We start from the raw sequence: 20,071 nt of genomic DNA on the forward strand, positions 1-20,071 counted from the left end.
CCGTCTGTTGGCGCTAATGTCACTGCAACCCAGGTGCTCTCCCTTGTTAGTTAAGGTAACTAGTGAGGATGCATCGCGGGGAAACAAGTCCAAGGGGAGAGAGCAGAGCAAGTCCCCACAACGCAGGCAGTCCAAATGCTAGCATAGGGCTGACCACTATTGCAATACAGGAGATGAGTTTGTGTTACATGGGTTTCTGCGGGAGCTAGAGCAGCACTGGCTTGCACAAACAGCAGCCACGAAAACGCAGCACCCGGGAACATAACAGTGGTTTTCTGCTGTATTCCCCTTTAGTATCTCTTCAAGAAAGGGGGAATGTTATGACCCACCACTGCCACACCCCTCCAAGATTGCCATCCCCGCATCAGCCTAGCACAATGGCGCATCATACTTCATGTATAGATAACTATATAAAACGAGGGTGTCTGTGCCACCGCAGGACCAGTGGCATAAATGACGCCGGTATCCCCTGTTAGCACACAAAAAATAGTTTCTGCTCCTCGGCTTGTCAGCTCAGTGTGTGTGGATGCGCAGTGTGGATTTTCTCTTTGCCATTGGGATGCAGCCTTGCAAGAGACACTCATCTGGCCACAGACCTTCCTTGTTGAGATTGCTCACTCAGCTCCCTGTGGGTGAGATTACCTAGGGCAGTCCTACTGAGGAACTCCTCCTTACCAGTGCTAGCTAGCGCTGCTTTTAGCAGCAATAAATGCTATTTGTGCCATTATGTGTCATGTTCCTAAGCTTGCCATGGTGAGCTTGACCTCTGATGTGCTTGTGGTTGGTTGAAGGGTTGGGTGCCTGTGCGACTACCAGCCATGGAAAATAAATACACTTCTCTTTACAAACCGGAGTTTTCTGTTTTTCATTAATCAGACAACTAAGCTGTTTTACCAGCATCAACGATACCCCCAAAAATATGCGACTTATTTTTTTGGCCAGAAATAAGCCATCCAGGATTGACCTTGCTCATGCAAAATCCACAGCAGCGCTCGACAGAGCCTCTCAATGGTAGCAACGCGAATATACCGTATTTACACGATTGTAAGTCGACCTATTTTTTTAAATTTGAAAATCCGAAGTGGGGGGGTCGACTTACAATCGAAACGAAAACATCACATTATAAGTAAAGGCGAGACAAACGAGATACCAGCGATGCTACAGCGTGGTTGCATTTTTGCTGCGTGGCTGCATCGCATCACTCTTGGTGATGGCCTTGAGCAGCTGCTATGTCAACGCACAAAACTGTCATCCCCTCCCCGCGCGCGCGGGTGGCGGCCGATGGCGGCTATTGATAAGCAGCAAACTGGCACCCCACATGTGGCTGCTGACTGTGGTTACTGATAAGCGGTGGCGGCCCGATAACGCAATCGTGTTCTAAGGGAGGCTCAAGCGTCCAACAAGTTTTCTTTTTACTTTCAAATCCGGGCTCGGCGCTCAAGGGAACGTTGATAGTTGATGGATGGGCCGCTGTTCCGCACTATAAGTAAAGGCGAGACAAACAAGATATTGGGCATGCTATAGCGTGGTTGCATTTTTGCTGCGTGGCTCCATCGCATCGTTCTTGGTGCTGGCCTTGAGCAGCTGCTTTGTCAACGCGCAGAACTGGCATACCCCTCCCCAGCGTGTGCGGGCGGCGGCCGATGGCGGCTACCGATAAGCAGCAAACTGGCTGCCCCACACGTGGCTGCTGACTGCAGTTGCTGACAAGCGGCGGCAGCCCAGTAACACAATCGTGTTCTACGGGAAGCTCAAGCGTCCAACAAGTTTTCTTTTTACTTTCAAATGCGCGCTCGGAGCTCAAGGTAGCGTTGATAGTTGATGGAAGAGCCGCTGTTCCAATCAAGGCGGCACCCCCACTCGGAATGGCAGTGGTGCCGGGGACTGTCGTTAGCCAACGGAAGAGCCGACGCCATCCCAGTGTAGTTTCTCTTTGGCTCTGATGCATTTGACTGCTGCCGGCCGCATTTCACAAGTCTTTAATGTAGTGCTTTGTCAGTCATCATTTGTGCTCCAGGTCCGGCAAGCGATCGGCGCTCATTCACGGCTACATTCAAGATGGTTGCCATTTTTTACGCCAAAGAAATGAACAGCCGCACACCGGGCTGCAAGTTCGACGTTCGCAATGGGTGATACAGGTGTGGCAGCTGCAGTGAGAAAAATTTTCGGCTGTTCCACGCTGTGGCATGGTGTGCTTGCTTGTGATGGATTTCGCTGGACGACGACGTTAGAACGATGTGCTGTGGGACTGCAGCAGTGATCACAACGGCAGCGCTAGTGAGGACGATGGCGCAAGTGTGGACGAGTAGTCCGGTGACTAATACGTTTTCATTTTGGAATGTGCCCACGGGCACGCCCACGCGCGGAAGCGGATAGCGGCTGGCGATAAACGGTGGCCACTGGATAATGCTATCGCATTTAACTATTCAAGGCCAAGCTTAAACAACCACGAAAGTTCTTTTATTTTTCGAAAATGTGATTTGGTGGGTAGACTTAATATTGTGTGAATACGGTACTACCATATTTAGTCACATAATGAACGCACTCGCATAATGATTGTGCCCCCTACTCTGGCCGCAAAAAGTGCAATTTATTTCCCCTCATATAGAAATACACCCCTTTCTTTTGGCACACAGTCTGCTGATGATGATAATTAATGCTAGCAGGCACCCTTTTTCCAGCTGTTACAATTAAGTTCCCTGGGTTTCGCAGTAGTAGTAGTAGTAGAAGTAGTAGTAGTAGTAGTAGTAATCCGCATGACCAGAAAGTAGCAACTAGGACAGTGGCTAACGTGGAAGGAGAAAGGTAAGATGAGAGCGGGAATGCTTTAGCTGAGGATGGTTACTGTGGATGGAGGAGTTTATAGCAAGAGAGTAAGAATGTGCAACTGGGGAGCGGTTACCGTGGGAGGAGGAACAGGAAGGTATGGCAAGTGTGAGGAGGGTGCACAAGCAGAGGGTGGCTGCCCCAAGGACCACCCTCCAGGTAGCAACAGTGAAAGGAGGAGGGTATGGCAAAAGCGTAGGAATGTGTAACCAGAGAGGGGTTACCATGGAAGGAGTATGGGGGCAGTGGAGGAATGTGCAACCGGAGGTTGGCTTTTGTCGGAACCACCCAGAGGTTGAGTACTGTGCAAGGATGTAAAGGAGGGTTGCTGCAGAAGGAGAAAGGTATGGCAACAGCGGAGAAAATTTTACCGGAGGGTGGTTGCCAGGTGAACCACCCAGAGGAAGGGGGGGGGGGGGGGGGTACCATGGGAGGAGGAAGAAGAGGGTTACCACTGAAGCAGAAAATGGCGAAAGCAGAGTGCATAACCTGAAGGTAGTTATCGTAGGAGGATGAGGGTATGGCAAAGAGTGGAGGAATGCGCAAACGGAGAGCGATTGCCATGAGAAGAAGCCGAAGGGTAGTTATTGTGGAAAGAGGAGGGAGGGAATGTGAAAGCGGAGGAATGTGGCACAAGGTGCCAGCAGCAGTGGTCTGGAGAGAAGTGCTAACTGAAGAAAGGGTGCAGGTGGAAAACCAAAAAAAAATGTGCTCTTACAACTGTACACATATACATATCGCTTTCAAATTCTATAGCTCAATATATCGCAAAATCATGCCCCGACAGCTGCTGCTGAATCTTGCTTTTACACAGCGATTACACAGTGAGAGTTTTTTTTAATGCTGAAACAACCATGCAATTCTATAAATCATCATCAGTCAAATATCAAGACTACTATATATCAAATCACCCTATGGGGTAAATAGCCAATAAGAATGTTCTATGAGGAAACCAAGAACAAACAGAAATCCCACCTGGTCAAAAACGGTTTCTTTGTTCGATCTCGCATACTAAGGATTGTAGCAACTTGTTATGGTTGGGCTTAGCACCAAATGCTATGAGTTATGCTAAAGCGAAATCTAGTTTTTATCTTTTTGGATACTATTACAAGCTGCTAAGCAGGTTATATGTTTGAGTTTAAATTAAAAGCTGACTAAGCTTTTGAGCACAAAACCATGCTAATGAGTATGTTTTGTTTTACTTAGAGCGCAAGTCGTACTGGACTGACTATTTAGTCCGCTAGCCTACTTTTTGTCTGATTTTTACTGCGTCAAATATTTCCTCAACATTTTGCCCCACGTGATGAATGCATCCCCCAAATTTTCAGAATTTTTTGAAAAAAAAAAAAAAGTGCATTCGTTATGGGAGTAAATACGCTACAGTAGAACCCCTTTATAGTAAAGCCACTCGGATAAGCTAAAGTCTTTACTATATCAGGGTCTTTATTACATAAGTCATTGGTGGTGGCATGGCTCTGAGGATGCTCTCTGGCTACTTAATAAATACGAAGTGTTGGCTTGTAAAAGAAACACTCAGAAATACCTTCTATCCTGCTCTTGTTAACCCTTTATGTGATAATTATTTTCAGTTACCACATTTTATGTTATCACGTTTTCAATTTCGTTTATCTTGTGGAAGTACTGCATTTTCAAGAACACAACGCGGCTATGAGCATAACGCCAGTTTGAATCCATGTAAAAACCAAAGCTTTGCTTAAGCACGGCGTTATCTTCCGCAGCCTCAGAGTCATTCAAGAGGCAATATTCAAGAAACGCATGTGACACAATCAAAAGCGGCAAAACAGCCCAACTAGTCTTGCCGCTGCCGTGCTATGAACGTCCGCCCCTTTCTTCTCTTATCTAGTCATAACTGCACTTTTACTAGCTTTCCTATCTCAGTGAACTGCACCCCCTTTGTTCTATGTTCATAGCCAGCTTTAATTTTCCATGCAAGCCGCGTGCTTTGCCTCACAGCTCCAAGACCATTAAAAAGTTGGGTTCTCCTCGCACTGCTGAGCTTGGTGCGGAAGCCATCTCAAAAAGCGCCATTTTATCCTCTTTGGTATCCATTTGCCTCTGAACGTTGGCCTTGCGACCTGACTTCGCGTGTGCCGCGATCTCATCATTATGCGGAAAGCACGTCGCCATGGCCAGATGCTCTTTACTACAGCCGTTTTCTAAAAAAAAGATCTTTACTGTAAACAAAAAAATATGCACATGGAAGGCGGAATAAGACCGCAGTTTCACTTCACTATATCTGAGTTTTTACTATAGCGGGGTTCTTTAGTATATGCTCATTTGCATTATACTGTAGTTTCTTGTCTTCTAGTTGCACCTGTTTGTAGGCCATACCCCCTGCAAATGGCACTTAAAAAAAGAAAAATTTACACATAAGTCGCACTGGTGAGTAAGAAGCACCTGGTCATTTGGCAAGAGCTACATAAACCTGTTGAGGATCCCTTCCTCAGAGTGTGACGAAAATACACGCTTGCGGCAGCTGCTGTGCGCAGATGTTGGCATCATCCCATCCAATCGGAGTGCCCTTGCAGCTAGGCGCCAGACCAGAATAACTTTTTTGCAGCTGTCGAACTGTATCCCAGCTGCCTGGTTCCCACTTTCCCGTGCATATTCAACGGCATATAACTCAAATTTTTGCATCGTTGTTCCTTCACCTCATAGGACGCATCATGTTGAGCAAGAACAATGCATGACAAGCGCAGAGCCACACGGACGTGACACTGAAATTGAAACTTTCTAGAATATGGCTGGACCAGCTAGACTAGACAGGATGCAGTCCAGCTGTGATGTCATTATGTGACTCTACTCATAAGATAACATTTTTCAAATAACTCGATTTTTTATTTTTTTGAGCATTGATTTTATTTTCAAACATAGTTACCAGGCCCAGCAAAAGATGGTGCATAGTGGTGCATGATTTTTTGCCATGTACACAAGTCATACTGTTCAACGAGATGCACCTACGAAAAATTAAAAAAAAAAATCTCAGCATGGTTACAACCCTTTAACATGAGATGCAGCAACAGATGTTGAGGTATCTCCATTTCATGATATACTGAGAAGAATTTGAGAGTGACATGCACATATACATATAGCTATAGAGTGCTTTTTTTACCTTACCTTTCCAATCATCCTCTTTCTTCAACAAGCACTCCGCTCCACTTAACCTCTCAAGGCGTGCGGGGCCACTGCCACTGAGCCTCACCTCTGGCGGCGCGCTTAGCAGCAGTTGCCATTTACGGAGTATGCGACATTCCTCCGCTCTGGCCATACTCTCCCTCTTCTTCCACGGTAACCACCCTCCAGGTTCTTTCCTGCGCAATCACTCTCTAGTTGCACGTTCCTCCGCTGTCGCTGCACCCTCCTCCTTCCTGGGTTAACCACCCCTTAGGTGGTCCCCGAGACAACCATCCATCGGTTGCATATTCACCTCTTTTAAAACTTTCGAAAGCACGAACGTTTTAAAATGATGTACCAACTAGCTCAATTGTCCGTGTTACCTCATATTCACCTGCTCTCGCTGTACCCTCTTCAATCTACGGTTACCCTCCTCCTCCTCCTTCCTCGTGGCAACCACCTCCCAATTACGCCACCTGCTGCTGCTGCTGCTGCTGCTGCTGCTGCTACTACTACTACTACTACGCTGACGACGTGAAACCAAAAAAATTGGCCTTTACAGCCGTTGCTTTAAAACAGTGACTTATACTGTGCAAAACACAGTACATGAAGGAGATCAGCAAATGACAAAGCAGTCCCTGTAAAGTCATTTCATGTGTGCCTGTCCACATCACACCACTTCCTCTGCTTCCAGAACTTTAGACTGAGAGGCAAAAAAAAAGCACTATACTTAACTACTTGGAGAATAATCACTCAAGAGCAGCATGCACTCAGAGTGCCCCCCTGGCAAGCTACAACCCCTACTGCAGGCTGCATACACCCACCTCCATGAGATGCTGCTCAGAGAGGTGGTTCCTGGGGTCAAGCTCAAAGATGAGCACATGGTTGACACCCGATGTCCGCCAGCCGTACACATTGACACCGATGAGGAACATGAACAGTATAACGAGGAGCGTACCCCTGTAGAGGCGAAACACAATGCGCCAGTCGTCCCGCGTCTGGCTGAACACACCTGCGCACCAAAAATACAGGAAAGAATGGGGGAAACTCGCACGCTGCACTTGGGTCGGCAAAATGGCCACCTTGTGCGTCCAGTGTTCAAGCACAAAGACCAGCTGATTTTTGCCTCCTGCATATGCCAGTGAAAATAGGAGAACAGCACAGTAGCCTGAGTGAAACTTGGCTGCTTGGACTCACAGAGTTGTACTAGCCAATACAAGCCACCATGCAACAAGTGCACACTCATGTGGGGCCACTTTGTACTCATCTAAGACATGAGCTGCACCAGTAAGGTGCAGACCATGGAGAGCTGGCATGCAACAGACAGGATCAAGAACCAGTTTGGTTTTGGCTTACGAGGTTTTATGTCCCAAAGCGACTAGGCTATGAGGGACGCTGTAGTGAAGGGTTCTGGACAATTTAGGCCACCTGGCGGTTATTTAACATTCACTGATATTCGTACAGTACACGGACCTCTAACACTTCACCTTCATGAAGTGCGACTGCAGTGGCAGGGTTTGACCAGATGTCTTTCAGATCAGCAGCTGAGCACCACAACCACTGAGCTACCACAGTGGCACTTCAAGAAACACTACAGTGACAGAAGCAGACTACGACTTTCATCAACAATGTTACCGTCAACTGAAAATAATTTAAACAGATATGAGGACGACTTCTGTTTCCATGAAGTGCAAACTAAGAGCTGCGAATGAAGTGAAGGGTGTTTTATTGGGACGTGGGCAGTGCCAGCGCCGAAGACTCTTGGACAAGCAATCAATGAAGCAGTGGGGCAAGAGGCTGGGTCACAAGCAACAGTTCTCCAGCACGAGTGTTAGCCAGCCACCTCAAGAGCTTCGTCGTCATTGGCGTTAGCGCGTGACCATCTTCTTCATTCCAACTGCCCCGACGAAAGGAGGGGGCCGTCCTGGCTACTCAAGGCGAGGAGACGACGAGGGGGTTGTAATATTGTTCCAGGCGGCTGAAGTGATTGATGTCGCGGCCACGACGTTGATGGTCCGAAGAAGGTGTCGCTGGTTCGATGATGTAGCTGACAGGTGATTTGCGCTCCAAGATACGGTAAGGGCTGCGGTGCTTGGCCGAAAATTGGGACGCAGCCAGAACAATGAGCCAGCGGCGAAGTGAACAGCGGGCATGGCTTGATCGGACTCATGTTTGCAGAAGTCCTGATGTTCAGAGTGAAGGAGCAAGCCAGCTGGCGGCACTGCTCGGCATGACCGGCAACTTAAAAAAGGGAGGTGTATTCTGAGCTGTCAGGGTTGTAGGGGAGGATGGTGTCCAGGAGACAGAAAAGGCCCCGCCCGAATAAAAGAAAGAACAAGGAAAAACCGGTCGTTGCTTGAAATGCAGTGTTATATGCATAAGTGATGAACGGAAGGACCTGATCCCAATTAGAGCTGTTGGAGTGAATGTACGTGGCAAGCATGCCCCCAAGAGTCCGGTTGAATTGTTCGGTGAGGCCATTGGTTTGAGGGTGGCAAGCAGTAGTGATGTGGTGAACTGTGTGGTACGCATCCAGGCGCTCGTGAACAACTTCACATAAGAAAGCATGTCCACGATCACTGAGAAGTTCCCGAGGAGTGCAGTGATGCAGGACGAAGTGATGAAGAATGAAGAATGGGATGTCACGAGCAGTAGCCGCAGGAAGGTCTCGGCCTATTGATTCCCGGCAGCTGTGAATAGATGCCCACGTGATTGAAAGGGCGAGCTAAGCACGTTTATGGCTGTAACGGGCCAGTCGAGGGGCGAGGAGTAGACTTCCGCTGCTGACGGGCAGTAGAGGAGCGAACATAGCAACGAACGAAGTTGTACATGCTGCACCGATTGCACCACTGGCGGAGTTGCTTGTATGTTTTCAGAAAACCAGCATGAGTGTTCTCAGGGTCAGTATGGTGATGTGTACGAATCTCAGATCAGAGATGTCAAGGAATCAACAAGAGCCACTTCCGGCCGTCCGGATGATAGTTGTGGCAGCACAGGAGAGCATCCCAGATCATAAAATGGGAAGCTTGGCGACGAAGAGCCATGTGCAGAGGGCACATGGAGGATGCCTAGGAGGGATGAAATCCATTGAACCTGGCACTGTTTAAAGGGCATGTCCATGGTAGTGGTGCTTGTGAGTCAACTCAACGAGTGGTTTCAGGCTGGCTGGACCTCACTCGATGACTTTTACATGCGGTTCATTCCATAGCTAGATGTTTAATAAATAAATAAGAGATCTTGTACAGGAATAAAGTTAGGATAGCCTGCATAAGAATGAATGGAAAATAAGTGAGTTTCAAGAAAATAACAAAGATTGGGAATAACTAGAAATGCCATAAAGCAACGTCCAGAAACGTTAGAATCCACCATAATTGTAGCTAGGCTCAATTCCGCACAATACTGCCAAATATCTGTACAGCACTGTCTAGGAAAGGAAAAATAATAAAATGCTTCCACGCAAGAAAGTTCATCACCACAAACTATTTTCGCGCTACTTGATGCAACAGTGTGGAGAAGCTGTCTTGCGGGGGTGAACTAGTGAAGATGACAGTAAAACTTCGCAAGAAATGCAAAGATCATGAAAGAAAAAATTGGCTAACATGTAACTCGAGCATAAAAATGTTTCAAATTAAAGCCACTACAGTGAAAGCTCGTTAATTCGAAATTTTGGATAATTCGAAATAGTCATCGTGGTCCGGTCCGCAGTGCATAGAAGTCTATGCGCGTAACAGCTCGTTAATTCACTCAAAAATTGGCGCCGCCACCCATAATTCGAACTGCGCGCCGCCAAGCGCCGCTGTTGAAAACCATCGTTGGAAGCTTTCACGGCAGAACGATAGATGGCACAACCATCGGGGCGCCGCTAGGGTGCTGGAACAAGTACTAACCAGTCTTTCCTGCCGCGACTGCTTCGAGGAACGACGTTTTAGTGTTTTAGCCCTCGTTTTGCACGCCGCTTGCTGTGAGCTTGTGTCCGCGAGATGTGTTTGCGTGGGAAATACTGCGCCAAGACGGTGAAGGAGAAAGTGGCGATTTTACGCGAGGTGGACGAACGGAAGGCCAGCAAAGTGGAAATCGCGAAGAAGTACGGGATTCCACCAAGCACGTTGTCGACCTACGTCCGAAATAGGAAGGCCATCGAGGATGCCTACGAAGCCGAAGATTTCGCCAGCAACAGAAAAAGGCTCCGATTAGCCAAGTATCCGAAAATTGAGACCGCTGTGATCACGTGGGTGAAGGAAATGAGAAGCGCAGACATTCCACTGAGGGGCCCAATTATCATGGCGAAGGCGGCCGATTTCGCCCTGCGCATGAATGTGGAAGATTTTGTCGCCTCCGAAGGATGGTTTCACCGCTTTCGAGACAGACAACACGACTGCGGCCTTGCAGCCAATGGATCAGGGGGTGATCAGAAACATTAAATGTTTCTATAGGCGCCACATGATCGAGCGCAAGATTTTGTGCACTAGAAACCAGAAGACCAGCACCATCACATTGCTCACAGCAATGCACATGTTGGTGCGTGCATGGGAGCAGGTCACGCCGTCCACAATTGCAAACTGCTTCCACCACTGTGGCTTTGCTGCCGGAAGTATGGAAGAAAGTGGCGACGATGGGAGTCCAGAGCCTCTGCCTGCGGCTGTGCGTGCTGTGCTGCAGGACGTTAGTTTTGATGATTACGTTGAAGTAGACAGCGATGCAGCAGTGTGCGGTGCCCGAAGTGATGAGGACATTGTCGCTGAAAATGTTGGGGAGCAATCTGTCCCAGAAGAGGCAGAAGACGAGGACGACGACGAGGAGCAAGAGCCCGTGCGTCCGTCCGCGGCAGAAGTTATGGGAGTTCTGAATGTCGCGCGCCTTTTCTTCAGCTTTGAAGAGGGGGAAGAAGACTCCCTGCGTCGCATTCGCGCGCTAGAAGACTGAGTGACTACGGTAGCCCTCAGAGAGAAGAAGCAGAAGATGATAACAGATTGTTTTGCTAAATAAATGTTTTTCGTGCCCTCCGGGCATCAAACGCGTCCATTTTTGCTCACTTTCATTAGTTCGAATTTTGGTTAATTCAAACTGGCCTGGCGGCCCCGTGGAATTCGAATTAACGAGCTTTTACTGTAAAGGTAAATGAACAGAGTTGCAGGCCAATAATGTCTACAGCTACAAAAGAAAGCCTTCACTAACCAAGGCTTGCAAGTCACTGAGCAAAACAGTTTTTCTATGTTGAAGGATGCATATGAACATCCAACAAGCACAGAAAAGCAGTAAAATGCCTTGTGGACATTAACCCTTTCACACGCCGTTCTGTTTCCATCGAAAACAAATATTTTTCCATATCAAAAGCATTTACAGGTCGTAAGAAAGACAACTGGTTGGTTTTGCAGTGCCAAATACCAGCAGTTAATTTTTTATAGGGACGTGCAATATTTTGTGGGAAGTGTCATAATTAACCGAAATCTTGACATCCAAATTTCATGACCTAGCTGGAAAACACCCAAAGCAGCGTGAAATCAATTTCTATTTCAGAAATGCACATTACTTTTGAAAATGTGCTACAAAAACAGATTCTTTTACTCAGGGCAAAATGTGTCTGCATAAAAATGGCGGGCGATGTGCTACCCCTCTCACTGTTGTTCGAAATGTTATTAACTCCATTCTCTTTTTCGCACAATAAACCACCTTATTTTAGACATGAAAGAGACACAATTCACATGAAACAAGACCATCAATTCTAGGTGCAGCACACTGCCAAAAAAACCTGCAAATTGTGTTTGCACACAATTGTGTACATAGCGTGTCAAAGGGTTAATCAAGGAAGAAAAAGACCAAAAAACAAGCTGGTGCTACTCCAGTGTCGATGCACTCATAGGAGCTCGGCGACATTTTTGGAAATGAACAAGACATTGGATGCCACGCCACGCCTCTGCACTTGAGACATTTTTTATGGGCACTGTATTTAGCTCAAGGTTGTTAGTTCAGGATTAGCACCTAGACATACTTATTCATATGGCCCAGGATCTTATTTCCGCTGTAGAAAAAAAAGAGCCAATTAACATCGCTACATCTGGTCGCCTGTCTGCATTGCCACACGGGTGCCATTGGCTTCACTACAGAGCACCATGTGGTGGGCAGCTTCTTTTTTTGGCAGAATGGCTGTATCTGATGAGACGGCGGTACCAAATCTTGGCCACATAATGTAAACAGACAGCAAATAGCAGCCCTAGTACTGTGAACATCCCTATTACACCTTGGGTAGCATAAAAAATTAGTACTGCAGCAACAGGCAGAAAACAACTGACACCCATTGGGAAGCATTTATGTTTTGTGCTGGTGTCTTCAGGTATTCATCGTAAAAAACTAAAAGCAGACTATCTGACATCATCCTGAGGCTCACTGCTAACTAGCATTAAAAAAAAAAGTATAGTATCCCAACAGCCAAAAAAACAACAAAACTGAGGTGGTTTGCAAGACAGTCTGGATATCGGGAAGTTTTCCATGCTCATTAAGAAAAGCTGAACACCGTTCTCTTCAGTCCTGCACCAAAATTCACTGCTTCAAGGCAGAGTTGCAAATTACTTTGAAATTGAAAGCTGACTTTTTGGACAACACAAGTGAAAGCGTAACAAGTCAGAAAATTCACTGGTAGCACTGAAATAGCACACAATATCTATGGGCCACCCATGGTCCATGGTCAATAGGAACGGTAAGGAAAGAGTTAAGTAGCATTCATCTACACATGAATGTAAAGTTAAAGCAGAATGTCAGCTTACTGAACAGCATCCTTACACCACATGACACTGAAGACAGCACAAAACAAGCGGAAAAAAACAACACACTCAGACCCTACAGCTTATTTCGCCAGGTAAAGAAGTGATGGTGGTAGCATTAGTAGCTCCCCCCCCCAAAGATGTTACTCGTGGCTCAAAACAACACTCCCTTAGGCCACCAGTCGAATGCAAGGGGTTGAATACAAGTCCCAGAGAAGCTCTCTCGTACAGCTGCCAAAACCCATGAGCTATGTTCAGGAGATTTCTCTTCATAGTAGGTCTGCTCATTGCCATTTCCCAAGAACAGAAATTTGCACACCACTGCTGTGCATGCTACACAACTGGCTAGTAGCACTTGGAAAAGGACTCCAGCAGCGAAGGAAGGGTACGGGCTCACCTGAGAGGACCACTGCAATGACAAGCACGATGTAGGCACCGGAAAAGAGTCCCACCTTGAAGGTCACCCAGGGTGATTGCTGCATCCACCAAAGAGCCCACAGTCACCCTTGCACAGTGGCACACGAGGCTAAGACAGCCTGCAAGGCCTAATTCACCATCTAACAGAATCTGTATGTTGCCAGCCTGAACAACAAGTGCTTGTTACAGGTAGCGCAAGTGGTGGTTGCAAAATAATATCACTCAACTGCACCTGTCCCCTGAAAGTAGTGCACATTTTGACAACTCTGGAGGCTGGCTCCTCTACGACCACTCTTCAGCTCAACCTCTTTTAATGTTGGTGGTGGTGTTAAGGACCCTGCAGGATCAGCCTTACTCTCAAAATGTTGGCAGCTGCTCCTATTGTCAGCTTCAAAATGCTTTCAAATTGCTCTGTAAACTATCAGTACAGAATGAAAGGAAAAAAAAAAAAAACGTTTGGTGCGCGAAACATGTTGGCTCAGGGTGGAAGAGTTGTGTGACGGAGTCCTTTAAGAAAGCCATTCACTGTACACCTGAAAACTACCATATTTATACCAATATAGCACGAGTTTTTTGCCTTTTGTTCATCGGTTTCTGAACACCTCTCACGTTATATTTGAGACCAAGGTACAAATACTACAACGCGATTTGTTTTTTTTTTCTTGCTCTTCAAAATAGCTACAGCGAGCTTCACCACTAGCATTGTGAGAGACTAGGAGAAGCCAGCTTTTCGGCGTCCTTGGGGCCACATGCGCATGGGCGAAGGAGAGGCTGGCTACTGACATGGAAAGAAGACGGCACGAGCCATTCAATGAGAAGAAAGAAGGGCGAATGGGCACATGACTTGGAAGCACGGCAGCGACAGCGGCCGTTGCTGTGTGGAAGACTGCGTGCGTTAATGAATCGGAGGCTTTTCTGCACTCGATGACGTCGCATTCATTTCTGAAGTGCTGCCTCTCAAATGATCAACATATTCATTGCTTCTGTATCCTTGCATGCTCTCTCCAGTTTTTCCAAGCCCTCAGCTGCATGTAGTTGGCTTGAACATGCAAAGATCGCATTATGATTGTAACATTTAAAAAAAAATTTTCACACAGTCTCAAACTCTCCTTCACATTATATTTGCGGTCGCATTATATATACATAAATACGGTACTTGTATTCCCAGTGACCCAGGTACACAAAGCACGCAACGAAGAAAAACAAAGAACTGTTTGTTTGGACTGCAGTTGCAGCAATGCCCTGTATGACAATCACAAAGAGACTGTGCTACATCTTTTATACCAGCTCAGCACTCATGTTACCTTTCGTTCCTGGGTAGCAAGTTTCGCATCAATCAGATTACAGTGAGGCACAACAGAAATTGTGTTCACTCTGCAAGTGAAGATTTGCAGCACGTCACTGTAAGAGTTGTTTGCACAAATGATACAAGAACATATCAGCATGTTGCCGCTTCCCGCCTTGTCCTCTTTATAACTACAAATCACAGCGCACATAAGGAACAATTCTTCTGCATGCAAATATTCAGAATCCATTAGTTAAACACGCAGCAAATGTATATCTGTTTCAGAAAAACTTCAAAGATGGCTGGCAACTTTCACATTAGACAAGAAAAAAAAGAAAAAAAACTTGTGCAGCAAGAACAAGGTCACACCAGAATTTATCAACTCACATCTTTCCATGGGCTATGCAGTGAGCATTTAAACTTTCTGGACAAAGCAACAATACACTGATGTTTCTGATAAGCTTAAAGCTTAAAATGTTAAAGGATGGCAAACATTCTTGGTTATGTTACGCTATCACTCCAACAGTGGGTACTACAGTTGATGACTGTCAACAGGAACAGTCGACATAAGCAGGAAAGACTAAATGTGCTTTGCATTTATGTGACAGCCAGGAAAAGTTTCCCCAACCAAAGAAAAAGCTTGAAGGAAAACTCGTGCAAGTAAAAGAAAGGAGTGAATTGGAAATGAAAAAGACCAGAACGCCTATGAGCAAGACACACATTTATGGTTCAACAGATGCCGACTATTTCAATAGAAACAAGTTAGCTCGACAATGCATGGCTCCTGCGAATGAACTTTAGTGCCCCACCTGGTCGCCCAGTGGAGGCACCCGCAACCGCTTCATGGCTTTCTGTCGGTCACCGCCTTCTAGCATGGTGGTCACCAGGCTCTGCAGCAAAGAACATTGCTCAGCAATGGCCCACCATAAGTGCCCTAGACAATGCCTCATTAGACTGGCTGGCTCTTCGATGGACTCATTTCGCAATGCAAAGCTTTTCACCACAAATGAACTATGACAGCGAAGCAATGCAGACATTGCAAACATGAACAAAGTCAGGCGTGGCCCGACTTTATTCATCCTTGTTGTGTCTGACCATGAAACTCCCTCCCTTCAAGGGGTTGCCAAAGTTTTCCACACCACTCACATACCTCCAGTTTTCAAGGTTTGCCTCCAGCTGCTGCTTGGCCCTGGGCACTTTTGCTGAAAGCCATGCTGCCAACTGGCACTGCAAAGCAGCACGCTCAGCTGGCAGATTAGAATGTGCCTAGTGCACACAGGTCAGTGCATAATTGGTATACTTGTCGTCTGGACACTAGACAATTGGCCCACTTCTTAGCTAATTCGTGAATTAGTGAATTTCTTAGCTACACATTTTTGCACAGCACAATCGCATGCACAGATATGTGACCTCTAGTGCTTCTGTCCTAGACAGCTGCCAGTCACTTTGATAATTGCTCAAAGCAGTGTCCTTGGGCCCCTAAACAGTTCAGACTAGACTGTTTCTTTGATGGTGTTACATACCTAGGTTATTCTAACCCACATGGCATTTACTCACGATGCAGTTGCCAGAGGCCAGAAAGTCGACAAATAACAATGAAGCCGTATGGCCAGTCCTCAAATAAAAAACATCAAAACAATGATGATGACAGAAACAACAATAATACAGTAAGTAGACTCCTGTTAACATCAAAACAATGATGATGACAGAAACAACAATAATACAGTAAGTAGACTCCTGTTAAGAGGAACTCTGTCAGCCCTTCAATTGCCAAATGAATTCCCAAAAAATGAACCAAAATCATCAAATTTTTCAAAGCAATTAATTTGTTCCATGTAATTCTGATTCTGAAAATATATTACTTCGACTTCTGTATAGAACTAACACAAAAATTCAAGAAAGAAAAGCTGCTCTTGAGGGCGGCTTTCCCTCAGTGCATGCCAAAGTAACGGGTTACAACGCACAGAAATGCACCGTATTTATTTGATCCGAAACACTGCAACACACTGCAAAGTGCATAGAAACTTCTATGTCCTAACACAAACAAGGTTTCATCACTGTTAGTTAATGTACACAACCTAACGTGCACTGTCGTCGTCGTCTCCGTTGCTCTCGTCGTCATCTAAAGCTGTCTCCTGCTAACAAACGAAGTCAGAATCACTGTTGGAAACATATTCTACATCATCAGCAATGCTGTTGTCAGAAATGCTTAAAGAAGACGCTCTTTTTCTTGGGACATGGCTGCCGCCAGCATTCTTCATGTGGGACGCCATTATGAAATAACTGCTGTCAGGCTTAAAACACATGCTAAAGGTGTGAAACACATTTTGGATGGATGGATGGAAGGTAGGAGCGTCCCCTTTGAAACGGGGCCGTGGCAGCTGCCACCATGCTCAATTTTTTTTCCTTTAGTTTTGTTTAACTCTGCTGTAAGTTGTTAATAAAATTTGCCATTTTCCCAAAATACGTCTTCCTACACTTTAAAACTTGTGTAACCTCTCTGCTTTGGGCCACCATTCCTCCAATCGCTTTTTGCTAATTTCCATCACAGATTTATTTACATGACTGTTGTTATCTCTAAACCCTAAGGCCTCGGGAAGAGTGACTGTGCCTGCATCGAAGTCGGGATCGATACCGTCATATCTTAGAATGAGGTGTTCTATTGTTTCTACAGATTTACCACACACAGCACATGTGTCATCTTCTTCGTTAAATTTTTTTCTGTAGCTGCGTGTTCTAAGACACCCTGACCTAGCTTCAAAGAGGAGGGCACTGCCTCTTGAGTTATCAAAAACGTTTCCTTCCTGATCTGCCTTTTCCAGCACCGATATAGTTCTACACTATGCTTCTTTTTCATTGAATCTATCCAATTTTTATCTTCGAGATTTTTAACCTGTCGTTTAATGCTCTTTCTTTCTCTTTCCTCGTCTCTGGTAAACTTACTGGCCAGCTTTCTAGTTCGTTTCCGCCACTGTGTGTCAACGCTCTTTCTGTACAGGTATTTAAATACCTTAGCTGCCCAGCGGTTATCATCCAATTTCCTCAGGTGTTCTTCGTATAGTACTTTACTCTGAGCTTCTCGTGCTTCGAACGTTGCCCAGCCCATATCCCCCTGTACTGCCTCGTTTGTGGTTTTCCCGTGGGCACCTAGTGCTAATCTTCCAACAGTTCTCTGATTTACTTCTAATCGCGACTGAACTTCAGCCCTTAAGCATAGAACCGCATTCCCGAAAGTAAGCCCCGGCACCACTACTCCTTGTTGAACCCCCACAATGCCCTATGTTTCATTATCCCGGCATCTCTTCGCCCTTTTGCTATGAGGGACTGTTCGTGTTTTTCCGTGTACATATGCCCTTTGTTTACCCATACCCCGAGATATTTGTATTCGGCCACTCGGGGTATTTCATGGCCTTGTATTGTAAGCTCCTGATCAGTTGTACCGTTGAAAACCATCACACCTGACTTAGTTGTGCTAAACCTGAAACCTAGACTGTCTCCTTCGTCTCCACAGCAATTCACCAAAGTTTGCAAATCTTCCTGGCTATCTGCTAACAGTACAATATCGTCCGCATACATTAAACCCGGTAGTCGTTGCTCAACAACCTTTCCGCCTAATGTGTACGACAGATCATAACCTAGACTGCTTCCTTGTAGCCTTCTTTCCATACTTATCATATAAAGCATGAACAGCAGCAGTGATAGAGGACAACCTTGCCTTAATCGTTTGTGTACCTGGATAATTGTTGTACTCTTAATTCCTTCCCATGTTATTTCAACTTCATTTTCTCGATATAATTCCTGTAGAAAATTAATTACCTCATGACCGACACCTTCACCTTTTAATACGTTCCACAGGAGTTCCCTGTTCACGTTGTCGTATGCACCGCTTATGTCCAGGAAGGCTAAATACAGAGGTCTGTTTTCCGCCTTAGCTATTTCTATGCACTGGGTAAGCACGAACAGGCAATCATCTAAGCGCCTACCACTTCTGAACCCGTTCTGAAGTTCTCCGAGTATTCTATTACTTTCTACCCATGACTGCATTTTTATTTTCACCACCTGCATCGCCAGCCTGTATGTAACTGATGTTATCGTAATCGGTCGGAAGGATTTTATGTTCGTCTTATTGCCTTTCCCTTTATAAACCAAATTCATTTTACTCTGTTTCCGGCTGTGCGGAATTTGCTGATTTGTTATGAATGCCTTCAATACTTTTATCAGCGTTTCCTTGCCTCTTGAGCCAAGTTCATTAAAGGGACACTGAGGAGAAATTGAAGTTGGCTTGTATCGATAGAATACCAGCTCCTGATGACAAAAACACCGCTCTTACTGAAAACAAAGCTCTTGTAAGGTAGAAAATAGCAAGAACCAAAATACAGGTATCGCCACCACAGGCCAATCTCGCAAGTACAAGCGTGGTGACGCCACAGGACAAGAGACGCCACCTTGGAGGAATTTTCCATCCTACTTGGTTTCGCGAATCTCTGAGGCCGACAAAGGTAGGTTGCGCAGATCAATATTGAAGTAAGTTTTGTTTTAAAACCAATAGTGCACTTTTATCACACAAGGAAGGCAGGCAAAAGACAACCTGAATGGTTTATGGTTTATGGGGGTTTAACGTCCCAAAGCGACTCAGGCTATGAGAGACGCCGTAGTGAAGGGCTCCGGGAATTTCGACCACCTGGGGTTCTTTAATGTGCACTGACATCGCACAGTACACGGGCCTCTAGAATTTCGCCTCCATCGAAATTCGACCGCCGCGGCCGGGATCGAACCCGCGTCTTTCGGGCCGGCAGCCGAGCGCCGTAACCACTCAGCCACCGCGGCGGCTTCACAACTTGAATGTTGGAAGCAAAGAAAATGGATGCTTGGCGGCGCCACAGGTGGCCAGGAGAGGTTATGGTGCTTCGCGTCTATGAGCTTTGCGTGCCCCGTGGTTTTGTTTTTGACGCGCTTCGATTTACAAGCGCTGAACAGCAGAGGAACTCCAAGTGCCGCTTCAAGTGCTAGTTAATCTTTGAAGGAGCCTGTTAAGGCTTGTCAGATGATCGCCACGGTCGATGAAAAGCTATGATGACACGATGGTCGGTGATCGTACAAGGCAGCACTTGTGTATCCGCACGCTTGCCCGGCGAAACATTCCCGGCTGTGCCAGTCAACTTCAAACTACTTAACGGAAATCGTTTATTAGAAACGGGAGACAAGGTACAAGGCAGTTCAGAAAAATTGCTGATGGCCGAGCTCTGTTAGGCCAGGATATATTTAACGAAAGCGCGGAGATTTCTGCATCAGAAGAGTGCATTCACTAGATGCGCCTTTATTGACGGCTGTAACTTGAGCCGTCGTAGCGGAGCGGTAGTGTTTCCGCCTCAAACGCCGAAGGCCCTGGTTCGATTCCGAACCTCGGCAACGGACTTCTTTTCTTTTATTTAGCGAGTGGGCGGGGGGTTTCAGTGGCTGCCATGGATGCCGCCGCTGAATACGTTGGTTAGCGGTTAAGCGCAGGCTCTGTTAAGGCGCGCTTATGCTGCGGCGAGGCGCGCGCGCGCGCTCCCTGCACGGCGAAGTCACGTCGGTCAAAGCGAGACCCTCTATACTCCAACTGCGCTTGACCGCCGACGCGTTCGGCGCCCTGCACGGCGAAGTCACG

The 20,071-nt window shown here is 46.4% G+C and overlaps 1 protein-coding gene across 1 annotated transcript in view; it reads right to left on the reverse strand.

Moving 5' to 3' along the window:
- Window positions 1-20,071, reverse strand: part of LOC144116004 (solute carrier family 53 member 1) — a 130,728-nt gene that overhangs the window by 50,853 nt on the left and 59,804 nt on the right. The window contains exons 6-8 of the mRNA XM_077650660.1: window positions 15,231-15,311; window positions 13,117-13,195; window positions 6,786-6,973 (exon numbers count right to left, since the gene is read on the reverse strand). Of these exons, the coding sequence (XP_077506786.1) occupies window positions 6,786-6,973; window positions 13,117-13,195; window positions 15,231-15,311 (348 nt within the window). The remainder of the gene's footprint in view (window positions 1-6,785; window positions 6,974-13,116; window positions 13,196-15,230; window positions 15,312-20,071) is intronic.

The sequence above is a fragment of the Amblyomma americanum genome, chromosome 1, assembly GCF_052857255.1.
Source record: "Amblyomma americanum isolate KBUSLIRL-KWMA chromosome 1, ASM5285725v1, whole genome shotgun sequence".
Lineage (NCBI taxonomy): Eukaryota > Metazoa > Arthropoda > Arachnida > Ixodida > Ixodidae > Amblyomma > Amblyomma americanum.